Source organism: Agaricus bisporus (assembly GCF_000300575.1).
Source record: "Agaricus bisporus var. bisporus H97 unplaced genomic scaffold AGABI2scaffold_7, whole genome shotgun sequence".
Classification (NCBI taxonomy): Eukaryota; Fungi; Basidiomycota; class Agaricomycetes; order Agaricales; family Agaricaceae; genus Agaricus; species Agaricus bisporus.
In genome coordinates, this window is record NW_006267370.1 from 309707 (window position 1) to 330955 (window position 21249).

Genomic DNA, 21249 nt, shown 5'->3' on the forward strand with positions numbered 1-21249 from the left:
GCACTCTCAACGGTCAACTCCTTCAATTTGGCGACATTTACTACCACAACTTCCGATTATGGGGGACAATTCGACCAGCACCAGCCCTACTCAAGTTACCAGTGGATGCTATATTGATCATGCTCTTTACATGAAAATAGAGTCAGTCTCGGAAGATGCAACTTCGACAGCTGGATCGCTGTCCGAGTGGTGGGTATACGAACCTACCTCACCCTCCAAGTCACGTCGCTACTCTCGGAACAGAACCATGTATGTCATATGCGTACCAAGTTAGGGAATGGTCTTTAGATATGCTAACCACCATCCAGAAAAAATGGAACACCTGCGCTCCTAATTAAACCGCTTTCTAAATCGTTGACACAAGACTGGTGTGTTTCCATTATAAGGCATGCGGCAAGTCATATGCTCACTGGGCTCCAGCAAGAAGCTGCCTCAAGGTTGGCAGCGATATGTCCACCCAGAAGGTTTGCCGTATTTTTCTCGACCTCCGTCCGATATTTGCTCAATGGTAATGTGGTAAACATCCTAATCAGCCTGGAACTAATGGTTGTTCAATGATAGAGAGTTGTCACTGACGATTGGCTGTATGATTCTGAGATTTCTGACGTGATCGATAGTGCCATCGAAGGCATCAAAGGCATGTGCGATGGCAAGATACCTCAGATGCCTGATGACCCAGGAGACAATGACCTTTTTGTGGACCTGTGCCGTGACGAGGACGGCAAGTTGTCACGGGATGAGGATGGGAGGCCGCACTGCCGGTATTATTTTGTGAACCACTCGAAACGGTGCATTTATTGGGCGGAAGAAGTTACATTGGACTATGAGCTGTCTCTGCTTCTTCATACTGTACGTGGCGAGTTATCCGAATACCAAGCTGGTAAGTTCTCCCTTGCCGTTGCATGAGTTCGCTGAATAGTGGGCTGTTGCATTAGAAATATGCCTTGAAGCTGAATACTGGTGCGCCTCACTCAACCTTCTTCCTATGAAGGCGGCCTAAGCATACTTAGGTGGAACTGGCACAACTTCCCAAATTTCCAGAATAAGGAACCTGATACGTACAACTACGTTGTTGAATCTCTTCTGGATGCTATGGCAGGTAAGTTTAACAGCGGAGAAAAAGAGTGTTCTTTGCTTGCAAATGAAAAATGATTTAAAGATGTTGTGGTGTCTGACGGCTCGGTCCTCGAGTACACGTATGAGGAACTACAGAAAAGGCTGGAGGTTGCTCAAGCAGGAAAAGGTAATCAACTTAGCTCTCCGTGCAACGAGGCAGAAACTGAACGATCCCTCCGCAGACTTCAAGTCTTCCAGCTGGCATATAGGTAAATCCCAAACAGCCGTCAATGGTGGATTTTCTCACTGTTTACATTTCCTATAAAGGACGCTTTATGCTCGAAATCTGTATGTATCTCCGACCTATGAAGAATTGAAATTGAACTGTTTGTCTAGCCTACGGAAGACTCGGAAATTATTATGGTGCAAGATGCGCTCGGCTGAGCGGATCCCAATCTGTCCTTGAAGAAAATGAACCAAAAAATTGTTCGATCTTTCTAAACGCAATGTCTCCCTTGCTTTTCTTCATTCCCCATGTACAATTGCATCGACTGGAAACACTGGGCACCACAGTAGATGGAACGGTACTAGTCACACGTCAATGGAACAAGCTTTTCGACCAGCTCCAGGGGGAGTGGACCCAAACAATTTTGATAGTGCGCCTTTCTCGTTCCACATTGTCTTGAACTGATCCGGTATAGGCGACAATTATCTTAGCTGCAAATTGTGCATTTCTAGCAATTCCTCTATTTCAGAAATCGGAATTTATGGATACCCACAGCTCTCCGGAACAAGTTGCGAGCTATGTATCCCTCACTACTAGTCTTTTTGGCCTCCTTCTTGGTACGTTGATGTATCAACACCAAAAGAATAGGAGAACCAGTAATCCGTATGATTTTGTTGGTTTCCTACTCTGTTCTAGTTACCTCAAGTACTGACGCTACTTCATAGGAATCCTACATCTATGGGGAAAATGAAAGCGAGCTGAAAATTACTCGGATGAAACATTTACTTGTTGTATGGAGCTTTCCTCAAGCACTTGTAACGTGGTCGTGAGTGATTTCCTTATGTACCAGTTGACTTGATGCTAAAGTCAAAACGATGTTTTCATTCGCGCGACACTAGTGCGATATCATTCTCGGTCGCATTTCTCCTCATGTGCTTCTTTGGAACTTCGACCGCGACGAAAGTTATAATAGGCCTCTCAACATGCTTTCTTGGGTCTTTCACTCTCTACTACTTTTTTAGGTTTGGGAGCGGACGGGATCTCTTAAGGAGCGGACGGGATCTCTTAGAAAGTTGGGTCGATGACATAACTGAAATGGTTGACTGGATGAAACATCGGAAGCAGAAGCTTATGGATGGAGGGGTCTGAGTTAGCTAGGTTGGATCGAATATTTGTATCATTCACTGCATGTAGTTTATTTCCCCGATCCAGGTGATCTTTTGAGATTGCTCTTCCGAACAGATTTCTTTCTAGTCTTATTGAAAGCAGTCCGACATCCATGATGCCCAATTATCTGAAAATAGTCGGTACATCACTTGCGATCCGCGCTGGGTATATACGGTCGCAGTGCTAGACCTTCCAGCGAACTGCACTTATCCACTCGGAGTCGGATAGTCACTTTCCAAACCTGCGGTTTTGTTCTATATTTGTGTGGCATGATATTACTATAAGACAGACACCACAGTCTCCGCAAGCCAGCTAGGAGAGTTCAAATCGAAGTTTCTAACTGGGAATGAAACTAGAGAGAATGCGAGAAATTCCTAGTGATCGGCACCAAATTCTCAGTGGTACAATCTTGAAATCTTGAAAAGAAAGTCTGCTCGTGTAAAGTCAAAAGAGTTTTGATTCTTTTCCGTGAAAAAATATACAACGAACGACTTGTATTGTTCCTTCTATAAGGTCCCCTAACTAAAGGATAGTTTTCCTCAGGCTGTGATGCGAGTAAAATCAGATCTTCAAACTGGTGGAGGAAGCGCCTTCGCCATTCGCATGGAGGTCGTGCACAGTGTGGGTTAATATTTGATACAGTCGATGATCACAATTTTTGATCCCGAACGACGAGTGTCCAATAGAAGTGGAAACGTTGGTAGAGTACCCCCTGGAAAGGCTTCAATTATGATATCGTCAGAAAAGGAAGGGATGGAGCTCAAGGTTCAAGGATTTGAGAGCAGATACTCTGTGGAATCACACGTACACGACAGATGGTCTCGACTTGTTTCCGGTATGGTAATGACTTGAACCACACCGGCTCCAGTCCGTGGTTTAAGTGCCCATTCAACGATTCTCCAGTAAGTCTCTCCTACGACCTTGACCATTTCGATGCTGACAGCTCTGTCCGAGTCGAACGCACCTTCCCGCTCGGGAGGCACGAAATATGCTTCTCGGCGAGGATTTTGTTGTTGTATAGATAAAGTTATCGTATCGACGGTCGTGCCCGGTATTCTCTGCGTGATACGAATAGTTATTGACCTCCATCCAGATCCGATCTCCAGAACACGGGCTTGGTCTAAACAATCTTCAATAGTTGGTATTACGCTTGAAAAGACCTCGGCTGATAGACTATGGTACGAAGCTAAGCTTGAATGACAGCAGATTGTCGGGCTTATTCTCTAGAGGGTCAGCGATCGTGTAAAAGGGACTGTGGTCTTATAGATTTCCCATAACTGAATTGAGGAATAGGTGAGCCTCGAAGACAGGCATGTTCAGTGTACGGAACTCACGGACGACCACATAATTGCTTGCGGGCTGGACTCAGTCTTCTTGCGAGACCACCAATATAGTATTGCCATCACGTAACTTGCAGTGCGACGTGAGAGGATGTTCTGACGAAGGATACCGTGTGAGGGGGCCCATCTATGAAGAACGCTTAGTATCTTACCGAGGTAAACGTGGCTATATTCTTGTGTCGCTGTATCCCATCGCGCTAGATACATTTGACAATCTGGATTGCCGGTTTGCGATGAAATGTCTGTAGTATTCCTGCATTTGTTGAACATACACGCTTCAATGCATTTTGGACATACGCGTACATGTAACCGCCTGTCTTACACCCTTGAACCATACTGTGCGCGGAGAAAAGGGGGATGCTTCTCCTCTAAAAACCATAAGCGAGTTTGGGAATCCAGACTGCCAAGAAGATAGCGAGAACCAGAAGAGGGAGATTGCCAGCAACGGTTAACACCAGAGCGAAGAACGCATTGAGCATCATGACCAGCAATGATTTTGCATTAGTTTTGTAAGATAGTAAGTAGGACCATTGAGATCGAGCCTGGGCAACCTAGACATGAGGACGGCCTGATGGTCTAGTAATGTAATTCCTCGTCCATCTGTAGAGGATGTCCCGAATTCAAATCCCGGCCAGGTTCTGAGCTCCAAATATTGTGTTTCTTTCCAGCGGGAGACGGCGGCTGAAACCCGAGCGCGCGAGCGGGCTTGTGTTACTTGGTCATGTGATAAGTGACATGCGTCACTACTCGCGTCCCGAGTCATGGCGCTGACTTGAAAACACACAAGGTGAGAAAGTCGACAACTTATGCCTGCTGCAGACTCATAAATATTCCATTTTTGTAGACTTGATTAGCTCGAGCTTTCTGAACGCTTGATTCCTGAAGACTTTGAAACGTGTTTGAAACCATGGAGTGATCATTGTGGTGATAGTCTGGCTGAAGGATTGCCTGATGACTCTCAGAGTACTGTAAGCCGCCTGTCAGGTCCTTTCTTTTAAAGGTGGAAGACTGAAGCAATCGTAGGGAAGGTCAATTGTCTCTGATTCACAGTCCCCCAATAAAGTCACTATGTTATCGGGAGATTGTGACGGGTCGCATGGTATTATTGAAATGGGCTCTGATGGCAATTGCCATTTCATCCCTTCCAGCTCGTCTTCAGAAGACGTTCAACGCACTCCAGCTATCGGTACTCCCCAATCATCAACCCCGAAACCTCGTTCGGAGGCATTTCTTCCTGGTCAGGCAGATATAAGCCTTTTTTCGGGCGCGTTGCGCGACGTTTCTCTCGACTTTACAGAACCACGTGAAATAAGCGTTCTATCGCTGAAAGTAGGTGTTTCGAATGGAACATAGTCCGCCATCCGATAACTCTCTTTCAGGTATCCCCAATGCCCTAAAGCGCAGACGAAATCGTGGTAGCTCCCTCAAACAGCTCTTTTGTATTCCAGGATCAGTGGTTGCGCATGTCAAATACAGCCAGTGCTTTAGGCGTGTTTGAATCGCCTGGTGCATTGCCTCATTTGAGTGCTTCGATAGAAATCCAGAATTCGTCGCCTTCGCTTCCACGATTTTGGTCCAATGCAATGTTTGTTCCGGCCTCTCCGGAGGTTGATGATACAATTCCTCAGGCGTCCTCTCCCGCTCTGTTTTCTGCTAGAAAAACGGAGGCCATAGAGCGCACTGTTCGGGCTGTCGATGATGATGCTGGGGAAGTTGTCGAGGACGGTATTGAGATGGAGAGACTTCCGTATCCTTTGAATCAAGGTTTGTACTTTTTCTTGAACTTCGGCCCATTCTAACTGTTCGCCCGCGTTAGATCGTACCGTTGTTTCACATTGCATGACTGGGAAACGTTTTTCGATGGAATTAAAGAAGAATGGAACCAGACAGCCCTATTGGTGGGTATTTTCATCTTCCACGAATTATATCTAATGTATTCTAGGCAACAATTCTACTGACAATAAACTGCGCATTCCTAGCAATTTCAATACTTCAGGCTCCAGTTCTAGTCTCTCATAGCTCCCCAGAACAAATTGCTAGTTATGTATCCCTCACGACCGGTCTGTTTGGATTCGTCCTTGCTCTGGCTGTGTATCGACATCACAAATTCAGAAAGCCTAGTTCTCCGGTAGAAATAGTGAGGCATACTAGATTGATCCGCATTCGTATTCTCATACTTCGCGCAGCTGGCCTACATTCACGGTTCATACAAGGAAAGACATGACAACGTGCGCTGGGAACAATTATTTCTTATGTGGAGCTTACCACATGCCCTCATAATGTGGTCGTAAGTTAACTTCCGCTGTTGCGCCTGGTTCGGGAATCAACAGTGCTTACTATGTATCTATGACAGTGCTACTACTTTTTCCGTGGCTTTCCTCCTCATGTGCTTTCACGGGACACTCACTGCCGTGAAAGTCGCTGTCGGCCTTTTTGCGGCGCTCCTTGGTGCTTTCACACTTTACTATGTTCTCAAATATGGAAGTGGTAAGAAGCTCCTTCGAACCTGGTCTGGCCGCATTTTTCGACGTACAGGAGCTACAAGAAAATCTCACCGGCCCAGGCGTGAGGAGAGTCAAATTGAGACTCCTTCTCTCACCAGTTAAGCTGGGCACGAATACTTGCTACTTGCCGTCGTATATTACATGATTTTCATTGATGTCCATCTTCTAACTACCTATGTTTCCGATAAACGATGGCGAAACCAGATTAACCAATGCATCATCGTTTTCACGGTTGACTAATTATTCTATGAGAGAGACATCACGTCACTAAAGTGAGGCGAACCTGGGACACAGCCAGGCCCGACATAAGGGCAGTCTAGATCTCTCTAAGAGTTCAGATATGGGAAAACCTGTGTTAAGTGGAAAATGCTTATGTAAGGCCGAATGTTTGCTGCTTTCGGCTTTGCTGGTCCGTTGCCTCGTCTTTTCTTTGCGTACTTTCCACCCTGGACCATTTATCAAATCACGAAAGTTGAGTCTCAAGACTAGAGGCTGTGATAAAATCGATTCCGTATTCTTTCAAATAAGAAAGATACTCGCGTATCGAGTCCATGAGGCTGTTCATGACGGGCGCTGGAGAAGCACTCAGGCTCTTGTTTCCTCTTTTGTGAATCTGTTAACCAGCGCCTACTGAGTGCAATTGAACTTTAACCAACACAGCCTCTTCAACAGCAGGTCCTCTGCAGCACTCTTAAGGGCCGACTTCTTCACTTTAACGACATCTTGCTACCACAACTTCCAATTATGCAGCACAATATGACCAGCCTCAGCCATGCTCAAGGTACTGGATGCTATTTTGATCCTTGTGTTGCTCATAGCACAAGAACGTCAGTCTCGGAAGATGGAACTACGATAGCTGAATCACTGTCGTGGATATACGACCCTACCTCACCCTCCTATACAAGACGCTACGATCTGAATAGAACTATGTATGTCACATTTATACCAAGGGACTGCTAAGATTTAAATATGATAACCGCTATTCAGAAAGGATGAACCACCCAAGCGTAAAATCAAACCATTTTCTACGTCGTCGACGCAAGGCTGGTGTGTGCTCTCATTGCAAAGCAGGCGGCAAGCCGTACGCTCATAGTGCCCCAGCGAGACGCTGCCTCAGGGCTGGCAGCGACGTGTCCATCCAGAAGGCTTGCCGTATTTTTATCTACCTCCGTCTGATATTTGCTCAATGGTAATGTGGTAAACATCCTAATCAGCCTGGAACTGATGGTAATTCGATGATAGAGAGTTGTCACCGAGGAATGGTTGTATGATCCTGAGATCTTTGCAGCGGTTCAAAGTGCCATCAGGGGTATACACGACAAGATATCTCAGACCGCTCATGACCAAGCAGACAATGACCTCTTTGTGGTCCTGCACCACGACTCGGGCGGCAGGTTATTCCGGGAAAATGATGGGAAGACTCGCTGCGGGTATTATCTCGTGAATCACTTAAAACGGTGCATTTATTGGGCAGAAGAAGTTACATTGGACTATGAGCTGTCTCTGCTTCTTCATAATGTACGTGGCGAGTTATCTGGACACCAAGCTGGTGAGTTGTCCGTTATCGTTGCATGACTGCGATGAATCACGGGCTGTTGCATCAGATATTTGCCTTGAAGCTGAGTACTGGTGCGCCTCTCTTAGCTTTCTGCCTATGAAGTACCTAAGCATACTTAGGACGAACTGGGACAACTTTCCAAATCTGCAGAAGAAGAAATCTGATACATACGACTACGTTGTCGAAACTATTCTGGATGTTATGACAGGTAGGTTTAACGCTGGATATAGAGCTCTTCCCTTCCAAATAAAAATGAAATAAAGATATTGTATCGTCGGACACTTCGGCCTTCGGGTACACGTATGAGGAATTACAGAAAAGGCTGGAGATTGTTCGAGCGGGAAAAGGTGATCAACTTAGCTCTCCGTGTAACGAGGAAGAAACTGAACGATCCTTCCGCAGATTGCGAGTCTTCCAACTGGCATATCGGTAAATCGCTTATAGTCGTCAATAGCGGTTGTTCTCACTGTTTACATTGCCTACAAAGGACGCTTTATGAAGGAAATCAGTATGTATCTCTGACACATGAATGATTGATATTAAGTTGTTTGTCTAGCTTCAGAAAGACTCAGAAATTACTACGGTGCAAAATGCGCTCGGCTGAGCAGAGACCAAGCTGTCTTCGAGGTTACTGAACCAGAAGAACTTTCGATACTTCTAGAAGCAATGTCTCCCTTGCTTTTCCTCATCCCCCACGCACAATTGCAGCGCGTGAAAACATTGATAGTAGATCAAACAGTAGTCATGCTTCAATGGAACAAGCTTTTCGATCAGCTCCAGGAGGAGTGGAACCATACAGTTTTGATCGTGAGTCTTTCGATTCCCGCGTGGTCTTGACTGATCACATACAGGCGACAATTATCTTAGCGGCAAATTGTGCATTCCTAGCGATCCCTCTCTTTCAAGGCACGGAATGTTTGGATACCCACAGTTCTCCGGAGCAAGTTGCGAGCTATGTATCCCTCACTACTAGCCTTTTTGGCCTCGTACTTGGTATGGTGATGTTTCGCCACCACAAGACCAGGAAACCCACTACTCCGGATGAACTTGTCTGCTTCTTACTATGTTCCAGTTACTTCGAGTCCTGACGCCACTGGGTAGGAAAAATACATTTATGGGAAAAATGAACATAAGCAGCAAACCACTCGGATACAACATCTATTTCTTGTGTGGAGCTTGCCTCAAGCGCTTGTAATGTGGTCGTGAGTGTTTGCCTTATTTGATTTGAAGTTGAATCTCAAATGATATTTTCATTTGCGCGACACTAGTGCAATATCGTTCTCGGTCGCCTTTCTCCTCATGTGCTTTTTGGGAACTTTGACCGTGACGAAAGTTGTAATAGGCTTCTCAACGTGCTTTCTTGGGTCTTTCACTCTCTACTACGTTGTTAGGTTTGGGAGCGGACGGGATCTTTTGGAAAGTTGGGTCACTGGCATTGCCGAAATGGTCAGGGGGAGAAAATCTCGGAATCAGAAGCTTATGGATGGAGGGGCCTGAGTTACCTATGTTGGATCGGCCATTTGTATCATTCGCTGCATTGTAGTTTAATCCCTCGTTTTAGGTAAACTTTTGAAATTGCTCTTCCCAACAGATTTCTTTCTTGCTCTTGCCGAAAGCAGTCCGACACTCATGCCAACTACCTGAACATAGTCGGTACGTCGCTTGCTATTCACACTGGGTCTATACGCTTATGCTAGACCTTTCAGCAGTCTGCCTTTATTCACTCGGAATCTGGATAGCCACTTTTCAAACCTGCAATTTTGTTCTATATTCGTGCGGCATGGCATTACTGTAAGGCAGGCACCACAGTCTCCGCAAGCCAATTGAGGAAGTGCAAATCTAGGTGTCTAACTGGGAGATAAAAGCTCGTCGGCTTAACATTATACGAAAACGTCGCATCCAAAATCCTGATATCCCTCACGCGCAAACGTGATGATATGATCTACAACGTTCATACCTTCAGCCAAACAACAACGGGTCAACCGCGTCTCAAGATGCTCACCTCCAATTGTTCTCGTCGTGAATCCGATTTCACAGTAACAATAATAATCTACATCGCGAAAGAAAAAGTTTGAGCAAAAGATATCAGTGAAATAGTTACCAGGTCTTACATATCCACTTCCTCTTGAATACTTCGATTTCTTGCCTTCCACGCTCGCCGCTCAAAGGTCCCATAACTGATGGATAGTCTTCCTGCAATGCAGGCACGATTATGTCTTCAAATTGGTCGAGGAAACGCCTACGCCATTCGCGTAGAGTTCGTGCATAGTGTGGGCCAATATTTGACACTGAGTCGACGATCAAGCGATTTTTTGACCCTGAACGAAGAGTATCCAACAGAAGCGTAAGCGTTGGAAGGATGCCTCCTGGAAAAACTGAAATCATGATTTTTTGATGAATGGAGCTCAAAATCAAAGGCTTTGAGAACACGTACTCTTTTGAATTCAACACAACGACAGATGGGTAATTTGTGAGAATTGCGATTAGCGAGATGTATGGAATGAACGAAGACGAATGGACTTGCCCATTTTTGAATAAAGTCAATTTCAGTCCTATAGCGGTCCCATCCTGATTTGTTGGGGTTAGACGCGGAAGGAAAACGTCCGGGGGAGAACATACTTGTTTCCGGTATGGTAATAACTTGTACCACGCCGGCTCCAGTTAGTGGGTTTAGAGCCCACTCAACGGTTCTCCAGTAGGTCTCCAAGAACTCCTCTCCTACGGCCTCCACCATTTCGATGCTGACAACTCTGTCGAACGCACCGTTCCATTCGGGAGGCATGTTCCGATAGTCCATGAGGTGCACTGTGATTCTATCGGACAGACCAACGGCAGAGATACGCTTCTCGGCAAGGATTTGTTGTTGCACAGATAAAGTTATCGTATCGACGGTCGTGCCCGGTATCCTCTGCGTGATACGAATAGCCATTGATCCCCATCCAGAGCCAATCTCTAGAACACGCTGCCCTGGTTGTATTTTAGCCTTGTTGATGATATGATCCAATTTCCGCATTTGCGCCTCGTAGAGTTCATCATCCTCTAAAGACCCTGGATGATTTTGGTCAGCAAAGGTTTGATTGTTAGCTTGTGGATATCCATTTGCAAGATTGTTTCCATGACCGTTGATGCTGATGTTGATCGGCGTCCCATTAGTGAGACCATTCATATCTCCATTTCGGTGAACGCGTCCATCAGATTGTACGTTATAGTTATTGAATACTTCGGCATTTGCATCCCGAAGAAGCTCCAAACAATGTAGATCATCGCGTTTGTCCTGCTTGAGATCGCCATCGAGGTCTTTGAAAATCGCGCAAGAATAAGTCATATCTGAGGATAGGAACCCTGGGGGAAATAATTCGAAACTTCCATGTCTTCGGTATTTGTTTGATAAACGTACCTGCAAACATATCATTCGAGATATCATAATGAGCCGAGATATTTGATCGCGAATTGCCGATTGTGTTCAAAAAGCGATAAGATCTCAACTTCTGTGGGAGAGAAAACAAAAAAGGCACTCGGGACTCCATATTGTCAAGATTGTCTTTGTTGTCTATAAAAATCTGAACAAGCATTAAACCAGGTATATTCGTTAGCACTGTAACTGTTGCTTTGCATGTAAAGGAAGTATACCTGGAATAGCGAGATAAGATCATCACACTCGACTTCGCCGTACATGTATGATTCCGCGAAGCCAAGACCACCCATAGCGCAGAGTCGAACCCAGAACGTGTCCTTAAGGACGCGTATTTCCGCTTTAACTTCGGGTCTTGCATCAAACTCATCCTCGCCGGAAGGACTCGGTTCTGGGAAGGTATAGATACGTTCCAGCGTCACAACTTTGAGCTGACCCAAAGTTATCCTTTGCATTGACCTACGACGAAAGCCAGTCAGTCAGTCCAACGAAAGGAATAAACGGTGATGACAACGTACGATACTACGGCCTTCTCAGCCAAACTTGTGAGAGGTGCCCAGCCTGCCTGCATGACAGACTCAGCGACCGAGTTCCATGTTTGGTCCAAGAAACCTGATATGGAGAAACGGTGCTTAGACGGTATGTCGAGAATTTGGCTGGACATGGCAGTAGTTGAGTGACGGGTGAACCAGATACCCTACTTTACGACCCAAATGAATATAAATAAGCATAACTGGTGCGAATTCGTCAAGTATCCTCCCAAAAAAATACGGTCGTTGAGAGGAAGATGGTCTATAAATGGCAACGAAATTGAACGAGGACAACCATATATGGCTGGTTTCAGAGGTCCTAGCACTTAGTGATTTTCTCCTGTGACAAAACCGGTTGCTGGACTGAGTTGATGTTCTTCGCTGCGAGCACATTGAATTATTGCTTGTGGTGAGAAATCAATCAAAAATCGCTATTGTATACAGCTGTGACAAGGGTGGACAGGCAATCCAATCGGCAATGGGACCCCATCGGTGATCCGTCGCTTTCGGAGGCTGTAGTCATTGGAGCCCCAGTGATTGACATCTATCTTTCTCGGGCACAAACCTAACGTTGAACCTTATTCGTGTAACTTTGTCGGAAATCTCCATGCCTGAATTCTACTTTGGTGCCTATGTTACAACGCCAAGTTCCTATCGTACAATTTTATGTAATTATCAACGCCTTCGAATAGTAGAACGTCTCGACATAGCTGTTTTGGTGGGACTAGACGGCGGTAACGAATCGTCGCTTGGTGGGTCAAATATATCTTTGACTTTTTTGAGTGCCGGCGAAATAAGATGGTGTGGCGTGACTTGGCCATATCTCGGGTCATCATCTGAGGATGACGACATCGTTGATGCGGGGGCACTCAGATTGCGTCTCAACTTGACTGCGCTTGTGTTATCGAGGAGGCTTAGACTCGGGATTGGGGACGACGACGAAGCAAACAGGTCAAAATCGTAGTTCAGCTTCGTCGGTTTACTCGAAGGCCGCATCTTTTGGATGAGTCGCTTCCCAGGTTTTGAAGGCGTCTTATAAGGCTCCGAGGAAGCCAAATGTTCAAGGCTTGCCGAACGTTGCAAGCGCTTATGAAGGAGAACCTCCTTGAACGTTGGAACTTCCACCGACTCCATAATCAACCGCCGTTTAGGGGAACGTCGAGGGGTTAGCTGTAGCAAACATAATGCAACGTCCCGTTCCTCAACGCTGCTCTCACTGCCTTCGCTACACGTGCTCGGCGACCTCTTTCTGTCCGTAGTCGTATTACTCAGCCTTCCTCTCTTTAGAGGTGACGGCCTTTCCACCAACTTATCTTCGTCACGGCCCTCTTCTTCCAGCTGACGCTTGTGGGCTTCAGATCCCCTGACATTAGATACAGACCACAACAACGGTTTTGTCATGATATGTTCAGCCGCAAGTGGTGTCTTCTCCACAAATGCCGCATGTGGCGATGCATTCTCCTTGTCCTCTCCTTCGAATCTCCTTCTCTTCGACCTCGGTGTAATCCCAAGGTTGGTCGCCCAGGCACGCTTGTTGGCGCGTTTCGGTGTGACAGGTGTCGATGTAGGCGCTAGAATCCGGAGAGGTGAAGTGGGCGAAAATGAAGGTGAGAACTTGGGAAAGGATGACATAGCGGCCTCCTGACTTTGAAGGAAGCACAATTTACGGGATATCGAGGACGTAGTGGGGGTCGTTGGTGTTTCGGTTGAGGGATCGTTGTCAGGTGTGGTGGGGCGAGCGAGTCCAGCTTCTGAAAGCGTCGGCGACGAAGGAGGTAACGATGATCGGGTATCTGTTACGCCGTCTACGTCAATGCCTAAACAGCGCTGAATACTCTCGGGCCAGTCTCCGATGGGTGTCTTTAGAGCACCGCACGTGACGTTCCAGAAATTGTCGAATTGAGCCTGAATGAGAGGCTTGTTAGGGCGTCCAACGAATCCAGATTCAATCACGTTCGCGAATTTTGCAACGACTTCCATTGAAGGTTGAAGCGACTGAATACAAAAAAGCGCTTGCGCATAAAGTGGTACGATCTGGAAAGAATCAATTAGTGTCATCCGGATCAATATCACCTGGGCACAACATACCTCATACTCATAATCATCCATGCTCCAGAATACACGCTCATCGGCCACCCAGATACACATCCCTTCTTGAACAAGCTCTAGAAGCTTCCCACCAAGGGTAGTAGGACAATGTTCGATTACACTTGTCAATGTGCGGATCATCCACCTGCTAATATCCTGATTACCCAAATCCGGAGGGTAAGCTGACCGCATAGTAGTGTCGACAAATTGCATCAGAGTCTCTGGTAGTTCCCTGATGTCCGACATGTCCATGTTGGACATAAGAAGATCTGCGGCCTGTGTGGAGACGGAGTCTGAAAGGTCTTGATGCTGCAAGAGGATAGCGGCAATTGTATTGAGGACCGTTATGGAATCAAAGCCGTAATCAAGAGCTTTATCGAACGCGTATTGTAAGAGCTCTTCCCATTTCTTTGAATCCTCGTTTCCTAGTATCTGAGGTTTAGGAGACCTAGAATAAACTTGTCAGCTTTTGTGGTCATCCAAGCAATTAGATCCAACGCACGCGAATGGAGCAGCCAACAAGACGGCAGCTCCTTCCCAATCGCAACTATCCTCTACCCACTTCTCCACTGAGGTCCTCCACACAAGTCTCCTGATATCCTCGGTCCAATCCCATCCACACAAACCGGCTTCAAAGCCCCAGAACATCTTCATGGCTTCCACTTCGCAAACTGCTAATGCTTTGATACAAAGAGAGACCCAGACTAATCGGGCGTCATCATTGGACTCCACGAGGTCATCTTCCATCTGCGTCAAACAGCTGAGCAACCGTTCACCTGCCCGCTGCAAAGTGGACTCGGGAAAGGTGACGTAGATCGTAGTCCACATTTCGGATACAACGTGAAGTTTCAGTTCACTGTTGGTCTTCCCAAAACTGGAAGGCATCTTGGACTGAGATCCTGTTCCCTGTACCTTTTGGCCTAGCTGTTTGGATACGAGGTCGAGGTCATTATCCTCAAGAAGACTGACAAGTACATCTGCCGCTTTGCGCGCAAATTCCGTCGTGTCATCAACACTTCCCGTATCTACCAGGCGCTTGGTTAGCAAGGAGCAATCTTGATGATAAAGCATACACCGTACCTTGAAGACTACTGCCAATAGCAGCTAGCAAACCTTGCCATACGATTAGGAGTTCACAAATCATACTCTGCAGAAATGTTAGCACTACGTCTAAGGTTTTACAATATACAGGATACTCACATGGGCATCAACTCTATCAAGTTCCTTGAGATTAGCGAGAGTTTGTTTCCACAGTTTGATTATCCCATCGAATACCCATTCCTGCGCAATTTCTTCCCGAGTCAAACACCGTACATCCTTGAGGGGAGGTTGTGCAATGAGCATGTCATTGACAACAGTGGACAGCGACTCGAAACCGGTCGAAAGCAAACCTCCATTAGCGGTAAATAGTGGTGATACAAGGAGCCTCTCGACCTTCCATTGAACGTCGCCAGCCTCAAGACTGACTAGTCGCCCCATGGTTTCAATGGCGTCAACAACATTAGTTTGTTTGACAAGCATATTCTCTAAAACTGAAAGCGTGCGCGCAATGGCGTTATCCGAATCCGCATTTTCGTCGCTAAGAACAGCGGCGATGATAGCTACTCCCGTTTGTGCATCAACGACATTCATCAGCGCTTTCCAAATCGAATCACGCTTGTCTTGAAGAAAGTCATGCGCTAGGGGCTTCTCGCACGCAACGTCGGTTCCAGGAAGGAAATAAACCCACGCAACACAACGCCAAACGATACACCCTAGCGCACGAACAGAGCTCTTCTTGTGGCGCATAGACAGTGACAGGAGAGTTGAAAGGGAGCGGAAGATCTTGACATTATGAACGAGGGTAGGTCCTAAAAGGACGATGATGCATGCGAGAACAACTAATGCCCAGACAGGACCCTGTGCTACATGAGTCGGTTCAGTTGCATTGAGCGTTGCTCGTAGTGTGCGGATGATTGGGGCTTCTTGCGTAAGCTTAGACGGTGAAGGCGTTGAACTCCGACAAGTTTGAGGCGAGGCAGGAACATGAGTGAGAAAGTCGACGATAGTGTTCGAAATCTTGGTATGAATAGAGGACAGACGGGGGAGTTTCACAAGTCCGCAGACGATACCGCTGAGAGCCTGGCAAGCCTGCAAACGCAAAGCGAGAGTTGACGCGAGAAGGTTGTTCAATATGGAATCGAAAATATGCGTGAAAGCCGGTATGAATGTAGTGGGCTGGAACAGGGAAAGGTCTTGGATAGCCTGGATAAATACACATCAACCATATTACGTTTCAGAACTGACAGAACATACCTTGAGACCGTCACTCGCTGCACCCTTCTTACCCTCTTTCCCAAGTTCTCCGTCAATACCGCGGCGAATGGCATTTACGATCCGAATTGAAAGTGGTTGCAGAACACTACGTGACAGCCGTTGAACTTGGATAACCCAAATAGCAAGCGCCCAAGTTTTACGTGCATTTGGCGTAGGAAGAGTTTCAGCGGTGGGTATAGCGATTACTTCAGTCAGAAGTTGCTGAAGTTGGGTATCTGCGTGTTTATAGGTCAACATTGGTTTCGAGGAAAAGAAAACCGTGCATATAACCAACCTGTGAATAGCTTATAGATGGAGGGCAGTCCCATTAACAACGCGAGAAATCTCATCGCAGAATGTGAGGTAGTGCACAAATCACGGGCATATTTGACCTGTTCCGCGCTCATTCCTCTTTTCTTGCTTGGGCTAGGTTTGGGTGAAGGGAGGCTGTATGCAGCCTTGGCATCACAATCCACATCTGCATCTGAATCTTGGGCAGGAAATTTGTGGGCAGGGTCTTCCAACGCTCGACGCAAGTCGCGAACAATAGCCGCAACGAATTCCGTTTTGCATCGCCGTATAGGTTGAAACAAAGGCCAAGATGCGTCCGCATCTACCGAGTCCGAGAGAGCTGCCCGTAACCGCGACATAAGCCGACCATAAGCCTGGTTGAGTTCGTGCATTGTCGCAAGCGGTGAAAGTATCGTGACCACAGGTCCTTCCAAGTAGTGCAGATCCATGAGAGGATCTGCCGGTTCCGGTGTATCTTCACGAGGATTTACCTCTAGAAGAGGAAGAAGCGGGTAGCTGGATTCTTTTTTGAGGATAGACTTGGTCGGAGGCCCCCTCTTCGAGCTCGTACATTTTAGCGGTTTCGGGGACACAGTAAGGTCGTGAAATTGGTGATGCCGCGACCACATAACGCGTGGTTGAGTGTCAGAGGGTTGTCGGTTCTCCTTGCCGCTTCGGTGCGATGACCGCGGGGGTGTTAAGAGACTCATCGTGGTAGAAACGAACTGAAGGAGAAAAATAAAGAAGGAAAATGGAGAACGGGCAAAGGAAAGCGAACGACGCTGTCACCGTTCAGACGCGAGGGAACGGTCTGTCACGCGTGATGCGTTTTAAATTGGAACTGTCACATTCAACGCGTCTCGACGCGCCCTTTGTCCTTGTTTGTCCCACCCGTGAGCTCGTTCCGAGTCGATGTTATGTTATAATAGTGCAAGCTAGATAATGTGCATACAGCAAATGTCCTATACAACCATGCGCATATCAAAGTCCATATTCTAAGCTACAGATCGTCCATAGAGCAAACTGACAGGTCAACTGTCCAACAGTCAACTACTACTGCCTTCCTTTTGCTTGCCCTTGTCCTTTTTCTTGCCCTTGTCTTTTTTCTGATCCTCGTCCTTTTTCTTTTTCTGCCCGGAAAACACAGTCTTGAATGAAGATGCACTGGGAGGCGTCCATTCTTGAGGCAACTTCTCATTGCCGTTCTCATCAGACTTTTTGGAGCGTTGATCGCCACCATGAAATTCGCCTTCAACCCCTCTGCTGCTGTTAAAAAAAATTCAATACTAGTACTAGCGTGCTTATATCGAGTACATACCGAGAATCGTCATCTTTGGTTTGGCTGAGTTGATCGTAGAAATCACTCAGATTAGACCAATCAGCGGGAAGGCTATAGAAATGAGAAGGAGAACATATGAAATTTTATCAGAACAGAATTTCAGAGTTGATCATCGAATTAACCCACTTGGCTATAAAGTTCAGCAGAGCTGTCCGCTTAGAGTGGGAACCGTCGTCTATACCCATGTTTGTATATCTATGATCAATCGATGGATTAGAACGCAGAGAAAGGGGTCAACAGATGGACCTTACAGGCTGATAGTGATGAATGTGTTTAGATAGAGTTAAGAAAAGTTGAAGAAGTTGTAAGATGTGCAAAGTCTAGAAGAGATGTTTCGGGTGATGTTGCCTTCAACGAGATTCGAGCAGCAGGTTTTAAAGACGCGAACTTTGTCGTAAGGCATTCAGCTGAAACATAACGGTGTCGTAAGCGCATAGAATGCAGCATTGTTGTCAGTATTATTCGACAATGAAAATACCGAATACAAAAGTTGCCAAGTTTCAGCACCCAAATCGTCGCGGAGTTGGCGTGCAGTACTACCATCAATTCCACCGTCGCCTTGATGATCCTGAGAAAAGAGGCTTCTTTCAACAAGAAAATAAACACATCTGTTGCAAACTGTCGGACTCTGGTACATTGTCATGGAAAAGGATTCTAAAAACGGGAAAGAAATCAGACTAAATATAGAAGTCCATTGTCTTTTTGGGGATTTCCATCTAATAATAAATTATCTCAGGGGCCAACACCTTCGTCGTTCCTGCCATTTAGTAATTTATTGTCTTTTCACTTCTCCGTTTTACGACGGTCTCCAAGCAATAAATCACAGGACATTATTTTGGACCTCCAATATACAGGCGATAGGCCAGGACTGTTTACTTCTGACTTTACGTATGCCAATTGCGTGATTGCCAGACGACAGATCACACTGAGTGGCACCTCGAACCCAAGTCAACAAACGGCGGTCAATAAGTATCACCATCAGAAATCCATCATATCGGTTACTACTCCGCGTGGATTGTGACCGATGTCAACCGTATCCTGGAATGGCCAGACTAATGCACGCTGTCTACGTTCATCTTCATTCTTTCCACCATCAATAAATTCTTTTCTTCCTATCGCAAGAATCTCCGTCACCGCCTGAAAGCGAGCAGAATCGTTTCCTCTCACATATCCAAGTTCTCCAATGCCTAGTTCATCACATATCTCGCTGTGCAGCTTATCCAGGGATTCATAGGAGTCATAAGCTCGTTCATGTTGCAAGACATATTCATCATCAATATCGATAGGTAGGTCAACCTTTGGGCAGTAGCTATCCCATCTTCTGACAACATGAAGCAGATTCTGTCTGCAGAGCAGCGTGAGTTTCAAACATGTCATTGACGACGGGACACTGACCTCACAGGACTCAAGCCATAAAGCCAAGGTTCGCGCATAATACCCTCCAAAGCTACGAGCTCGTTGCGTCCATGGAAATTGATTAGATCAACGGGCCAGGCACGAAGTTGATAGGCACGATGAACAAGTATACGTTTATACACGGCTTTGATCTCTTTCTGTTCTAATTCACTTTTCTCCTTGAGATCAGAAGGAAGCGCCACATCATGCATGGGAGTCAACGCCTGGGGTCCCCATCGCAAAAAGTCGGGAACATCAAGCTGAAGGAACATCGGGCCAGCCCAAGCGCTTTCCCAATCGAGGATTGATACTATCTTGAATTGTCTATTCCCCTCGTCATCACGTTCCGTTTCCTCGACCAAAATGTTATCGCCGTGAAGATCAGGATGCCACAGAACAGAAGCCACCAAAGATTCTTTCTTAGGAACAAGGAAAGGGATCATCTGCTTGTAGTTTTTTAAATCTCGTAAGAACTCGGATACGTTACTCTGCTGAGGCAAATAGGATAAGGGATGGTCGATGAAATGGGGAGTGTGAAATTCTTGGATCCATTGATGTTCCCTGTCTGCTAATGCGAGCAAATATTGCTGTGGAGTCGTCCCTAAAGCATAGGAAAGTCACCGGGTAAGGAATTAACTATAGATAGTTTGCTCACAGGGGCCACGGTCTATCTTCATTGAAGTCCTCTCACCTCGCCAAAAGTCTCGTCGCGGCATCGGTCCTAAACAAAACTCCGAGTCCACAGAATGAGGGCTTACATCATGAGCTAGAAATTGGGACAGGCGCTGGTGTTCAGGGATATCTTGCGTAAAATAAAGGGCACCATAGGCAGCAAATTTGACGGCTAGTAACTGCTTCTGCAACTTGATCAACTCAAGGGCAAAAGACAGCTTTTCTGGGGGCGAAAGCGGCGATCCATCTACGACGTCACGCAGAGGCCTTCCTGACACTTTTTCCATTAGGATGAACTCGGCTTGAACTTCATGCGTAGAAGCACGGGAATTCCACGCGATGACACGAGGCACAGGGATACCAATACGGCGGCGTAAGAACTCCATTGTCGCGACTTCGCTAGCGGTGCTATGGTGCGGTGTTCCTCCTAATCGAGTGGGAAATCGAGCAATGGCTTCGGAGCCATTTTCAAATTTGACCAGCAACACGCGGTTGATGGACTCGGAAATCTTGGAAATTTGGGTGACTGCGGTGGCACCAGTCGCAGCACAAGCAGTTCGGCAGAAAGCTTCCACGTTGAAAGGAGTTCGTCTCGCTTCGCGTTGGGACCGTTCATTATACAACCAGCGACCAGATGTGAATTCGAAAAGTTCATCTGGGATGCGGAAGCCATGAATGAATTGAAGATGCTGAACCTCGGACTACGTACTCCCGCCATCAGTAACGGATTTTAGGCCTTGAGTACGGGTGAGCAGCGCCTTCTTTAGTGGTTTGCAAGCTCGCGAGAACATAATAGGCTGGAGGTGAAGAATCCGTGACTAGAGTCACTGGGCTGACAGTGCTAACTGAGTCCGTGTGAGAAAATTGAACATACACAACTGATGCATCAAAATCTTGTTCTAAATAAAATCAGGAACAGCGTAAACTCGCAACCTACAATCCATACCATTCGTACCACCACCGTAGAGAACCTACAATCAGCCACCCAACGCGATGCTCCAGCAGCATATAGCTGATCCACGAAAGTAAGATACGAAGCAATCAATTGATTGTAAACATCATGATTAGATATACAACGTTATTGAAAAGTGTCAATGCAAGCTTTTATATAATCAAGATTTTTGTGTAATATCCCTTGATCTTCACCGTTAAGGTCCTTGAATTTCCTTCAGTTATCAGTCCTAACTCGCAATCTGTGATTATGTATGAAAACATGTTGCATTTGATTACCAGGTACAATATACCAAAATGCAGTGCTTAATACTCGTTGTCATATTCCGTTGATAGTACCGAGACGAGAACTGAAACAGACTTGCAAAGTGGTTGATGGATGAGGCCCAATATACAATGGTGAATCGAGGAAGATTGTACAGGAG

At 46.3% G+C, this 21249-nt stretch overlaps 6 protein-coding genes across 6 annotated transcripts; 2 read left to right on the forward strand and 4 right to left on the reverse strand.

The window, feature by feature from the left end:
* Nucleotides 1–58: 58 nt before the first annotated feature.
* On the forward strand, nucleotides 59–2431 carry AGABI2DRAFT_143989 (hypothetical protein; the record flags this gene model as incomplete). The annotated part of the gene is made up of 11 exons (XM_006462322.1): nucleotides 59–249; nucleotides 309–368; nucleotides 618–849; nucleotides 1042–1099; nucleotides 1160–1243; nucleotides 1299–1325; nucleotides 1384–1404; nucleotides 1453–1712; nucleotides 1795–1899; nucleotides 2008–2108; nucleotides 2305–2431. 11 exons carry the CDS (start codon nucleotides 59–61, stop codon nucleotides 2429–2431), a joined length of 1266 nt encoding a protein of 421 aa, XP_006462385.1.
* Nucleotides 2432–4857: 2426 nt separating this feature from the next.
* On the forward strand, nucleotides 4858–9049 carry AGABI2DRAFT_179144 (hypothetical protein; the record flags this gene model as incomplete). Its single annotated transcript, XM_006462323.1, has 19 exons — nucleotides 4858–5118; nucleotides 5238–5553; nucleotides 5606–5691; nucleotides 5786–5926; nucleotides 5976–6076; nucleotides 6143–6276; nucleotides 7044–7074; nucleotides 7112–7222; nucleotides 7281–7340; nucleotides 7395–7482; nucleotides 7536–7842; nucleotides 7898–7922; nucleotides 7971–8059; nucleotides 8115–8198; nucleotides 8254–8280; nucleotides 8339–8359; nucleotides 8408–8658; nucleotides 8703–8900; nucleotides 8953–9049. Coding segments are annotated over 19 exons (2427 nt in total), but the record flags the coding sequence as incomplete, so codon positions are not given.
* Nucleotides 9050–9429: 380 nt separating this feature from the next.
* Nucleotides 9430–11955, reverse strand: AGABI2DRAFT_223653 (hypothetical protein). Its single transcript, XM_006462324.1, has 9 exons — nucleotides 11782–11955; nucleotides 11482–11722; nucleotides 11249–11411; nucleotides 10471–11193; nucleotides 10372–10419; nucleotides 9963–10226; nucleotides 9854–9901; nucleotides 9560–9793; nucleotides 9430–9504 (listed from the first exon to the last, which is right to left on the reverse strand). The coding sequence occupies exons 1-8, from the start codon at nucleotides 11925–11927 to the stop codon at nucleotides 9732–9734; spliced, it is 1695 nt and encodes a 564-aa protein (XP_006462387.1). The 5' UTR covers nucleotides 11928–11955; the 3' UTR covers nucleotides 9430–9504; nucleotides 9560–9731.
* Nucleotides 11956–12387: 432 nt separating this feature from the next.
* AGABI2DRAFT_179146 (hypothetical protein) lies at nucleotides 12388–17230 on the reverse strand. Its single transcript, XM_006462325.1, has 7 exons — nucleotides 16472–17230; nucleotides 16177–16412; nucleotides 15082–16125; nucleotides 14962–15028; nucleotides 14384–14906; nucleotides 13882–14329; nucleotides 12388–13827 (listed from the first exon to the last, which is right to left on the reverse strand). Exons 1-7 carry the CDS (start codon nucleotides 17175–17177, stop codon nucleotides 12469–12471), a joined length of 4383 nt encoding a protein of 1460 aa, XP_006462388.1. The 5' UTR covers nucleotides 17178–17230; the 3' UTR covers nucleotides 12388–12468.
* A 135-nt stretch (nucleotides 17231–17365) lies between these two features.
* Nucleotides 17366–18138, reverse strand: AGABI2DRAFT_193546 (hypothetical protein). The gene is made up of 4 exons (XM_006462326.1): nucleotides 18058–18138; nucleotides 17933–18001; nucleotides 17786–17857; nucleotides 17366–17733 (listed from the first exon to the last, which is right to left on the reverse strand). Exons 2-4 carry the CDS (start codon nucleotides 17989–17991, stop codon nucleotides 17514–17516), a joined length of 351 nt encoding a protein of 116 aa, XP_006462389.1. The 5' UTR covers nucleotides 17992–18001; nucleotides 18058–18138; the 3' UTR covers nucleotides 17366–17513.
* Nucleotides 18139–18784: 646 nt separating this feature from the next.
* AGABI2DRAFT_186311 (hypothetical protein) lies at nucleotides 18785–20676 on the reverse strand (the record flags this gene model as incomplete). Its single annotated transcript, XM_006462327.1, has 4 exons — nucleotides 20583–20676; nucleotides 19857–20528; nucleotides 19202–19802; nucleotides 18785–19151 (listed from the first exon to the last, which is right to left on the reverse strand). Exons 1-4 carry the CDS (start codon nucleotides 20662–20664, stop codon nucleotides 18785–18787), a joined length of 1722 nt encoding a protein of 573 aa, XP_006462390.1. The 5' UTR covers nucleotides 20665–20676.
* Between the last annotated feature and the right edge of the window lie 573 nt (nucleotides 20677–21249).

Bases quoted from the DNA above. Each gene is read 5' to 3' on its own strand.
- AGABI2DRAFT_223653 (XM_006462324.1), bottom strand. From the start codon at position 11,927: ATGTCCAGCCAAATTCTCGACATACCGTCTAAGCACCGTTTCTCCATA. The intron at 11,194-11,248 runs GTACGTTTATCA...TATTTCCCCCAG, and splicing joins CTCGAATGATATGTTTGCAG to GGTTCCTATCCTCAGATATG. The intron at 10,420-10,470 runs GTATGTTCTCCC...CCAACAAATCAG, and splicing joins TATTACCATACCGGAAACAA to GATGGGACCGCTATAGGACT.
- AGABI2DRAFT_179146 (XM_006462325.1), bottom strand. From the start codon at position 17,177: ATGAGTCTCTTAACACCCCCGCGGTCATCGCACCGAAGCGGCAAGGAG. The intron at 16,126-16,176 runs GTATGTTCTGTC...GTATTTATCCAG, and splicing joins CAGCGAGTGACGGTCTCAAG to GCTATCCAAGACCTTTCCCT. The intron at 14,907-14,961 runs GTACGGTGTATG...AGCGCCTGGTAG, and splicing joins TATTGGCAGTAGTCTTCAAG to ATACGGGAAGTGTTGATGAC.
- AGABI2DRAFT_193546 (XM_006462326.1), bottom strand. From the start codon at position 17,991: ATGGGTATAGACGACGGTTCCCACTCTAAGCGGACAGCTCTGCTGAAC. The intron at 17,858-17,932 runs GTGGGTTAATTC...TCATTTCTATAG, and splicing joins CTGCTGAACTTTATAGCCAA to CCTTCCCGCTGATTGGTCTA. The intron at 17,734-17,785 runs GTATGTACTCGA...TTTTTTTAACAG, and splicing joins ACCAAAGATGACGATTCTCG to CAGCAGAGGGGTTGAAGGCG.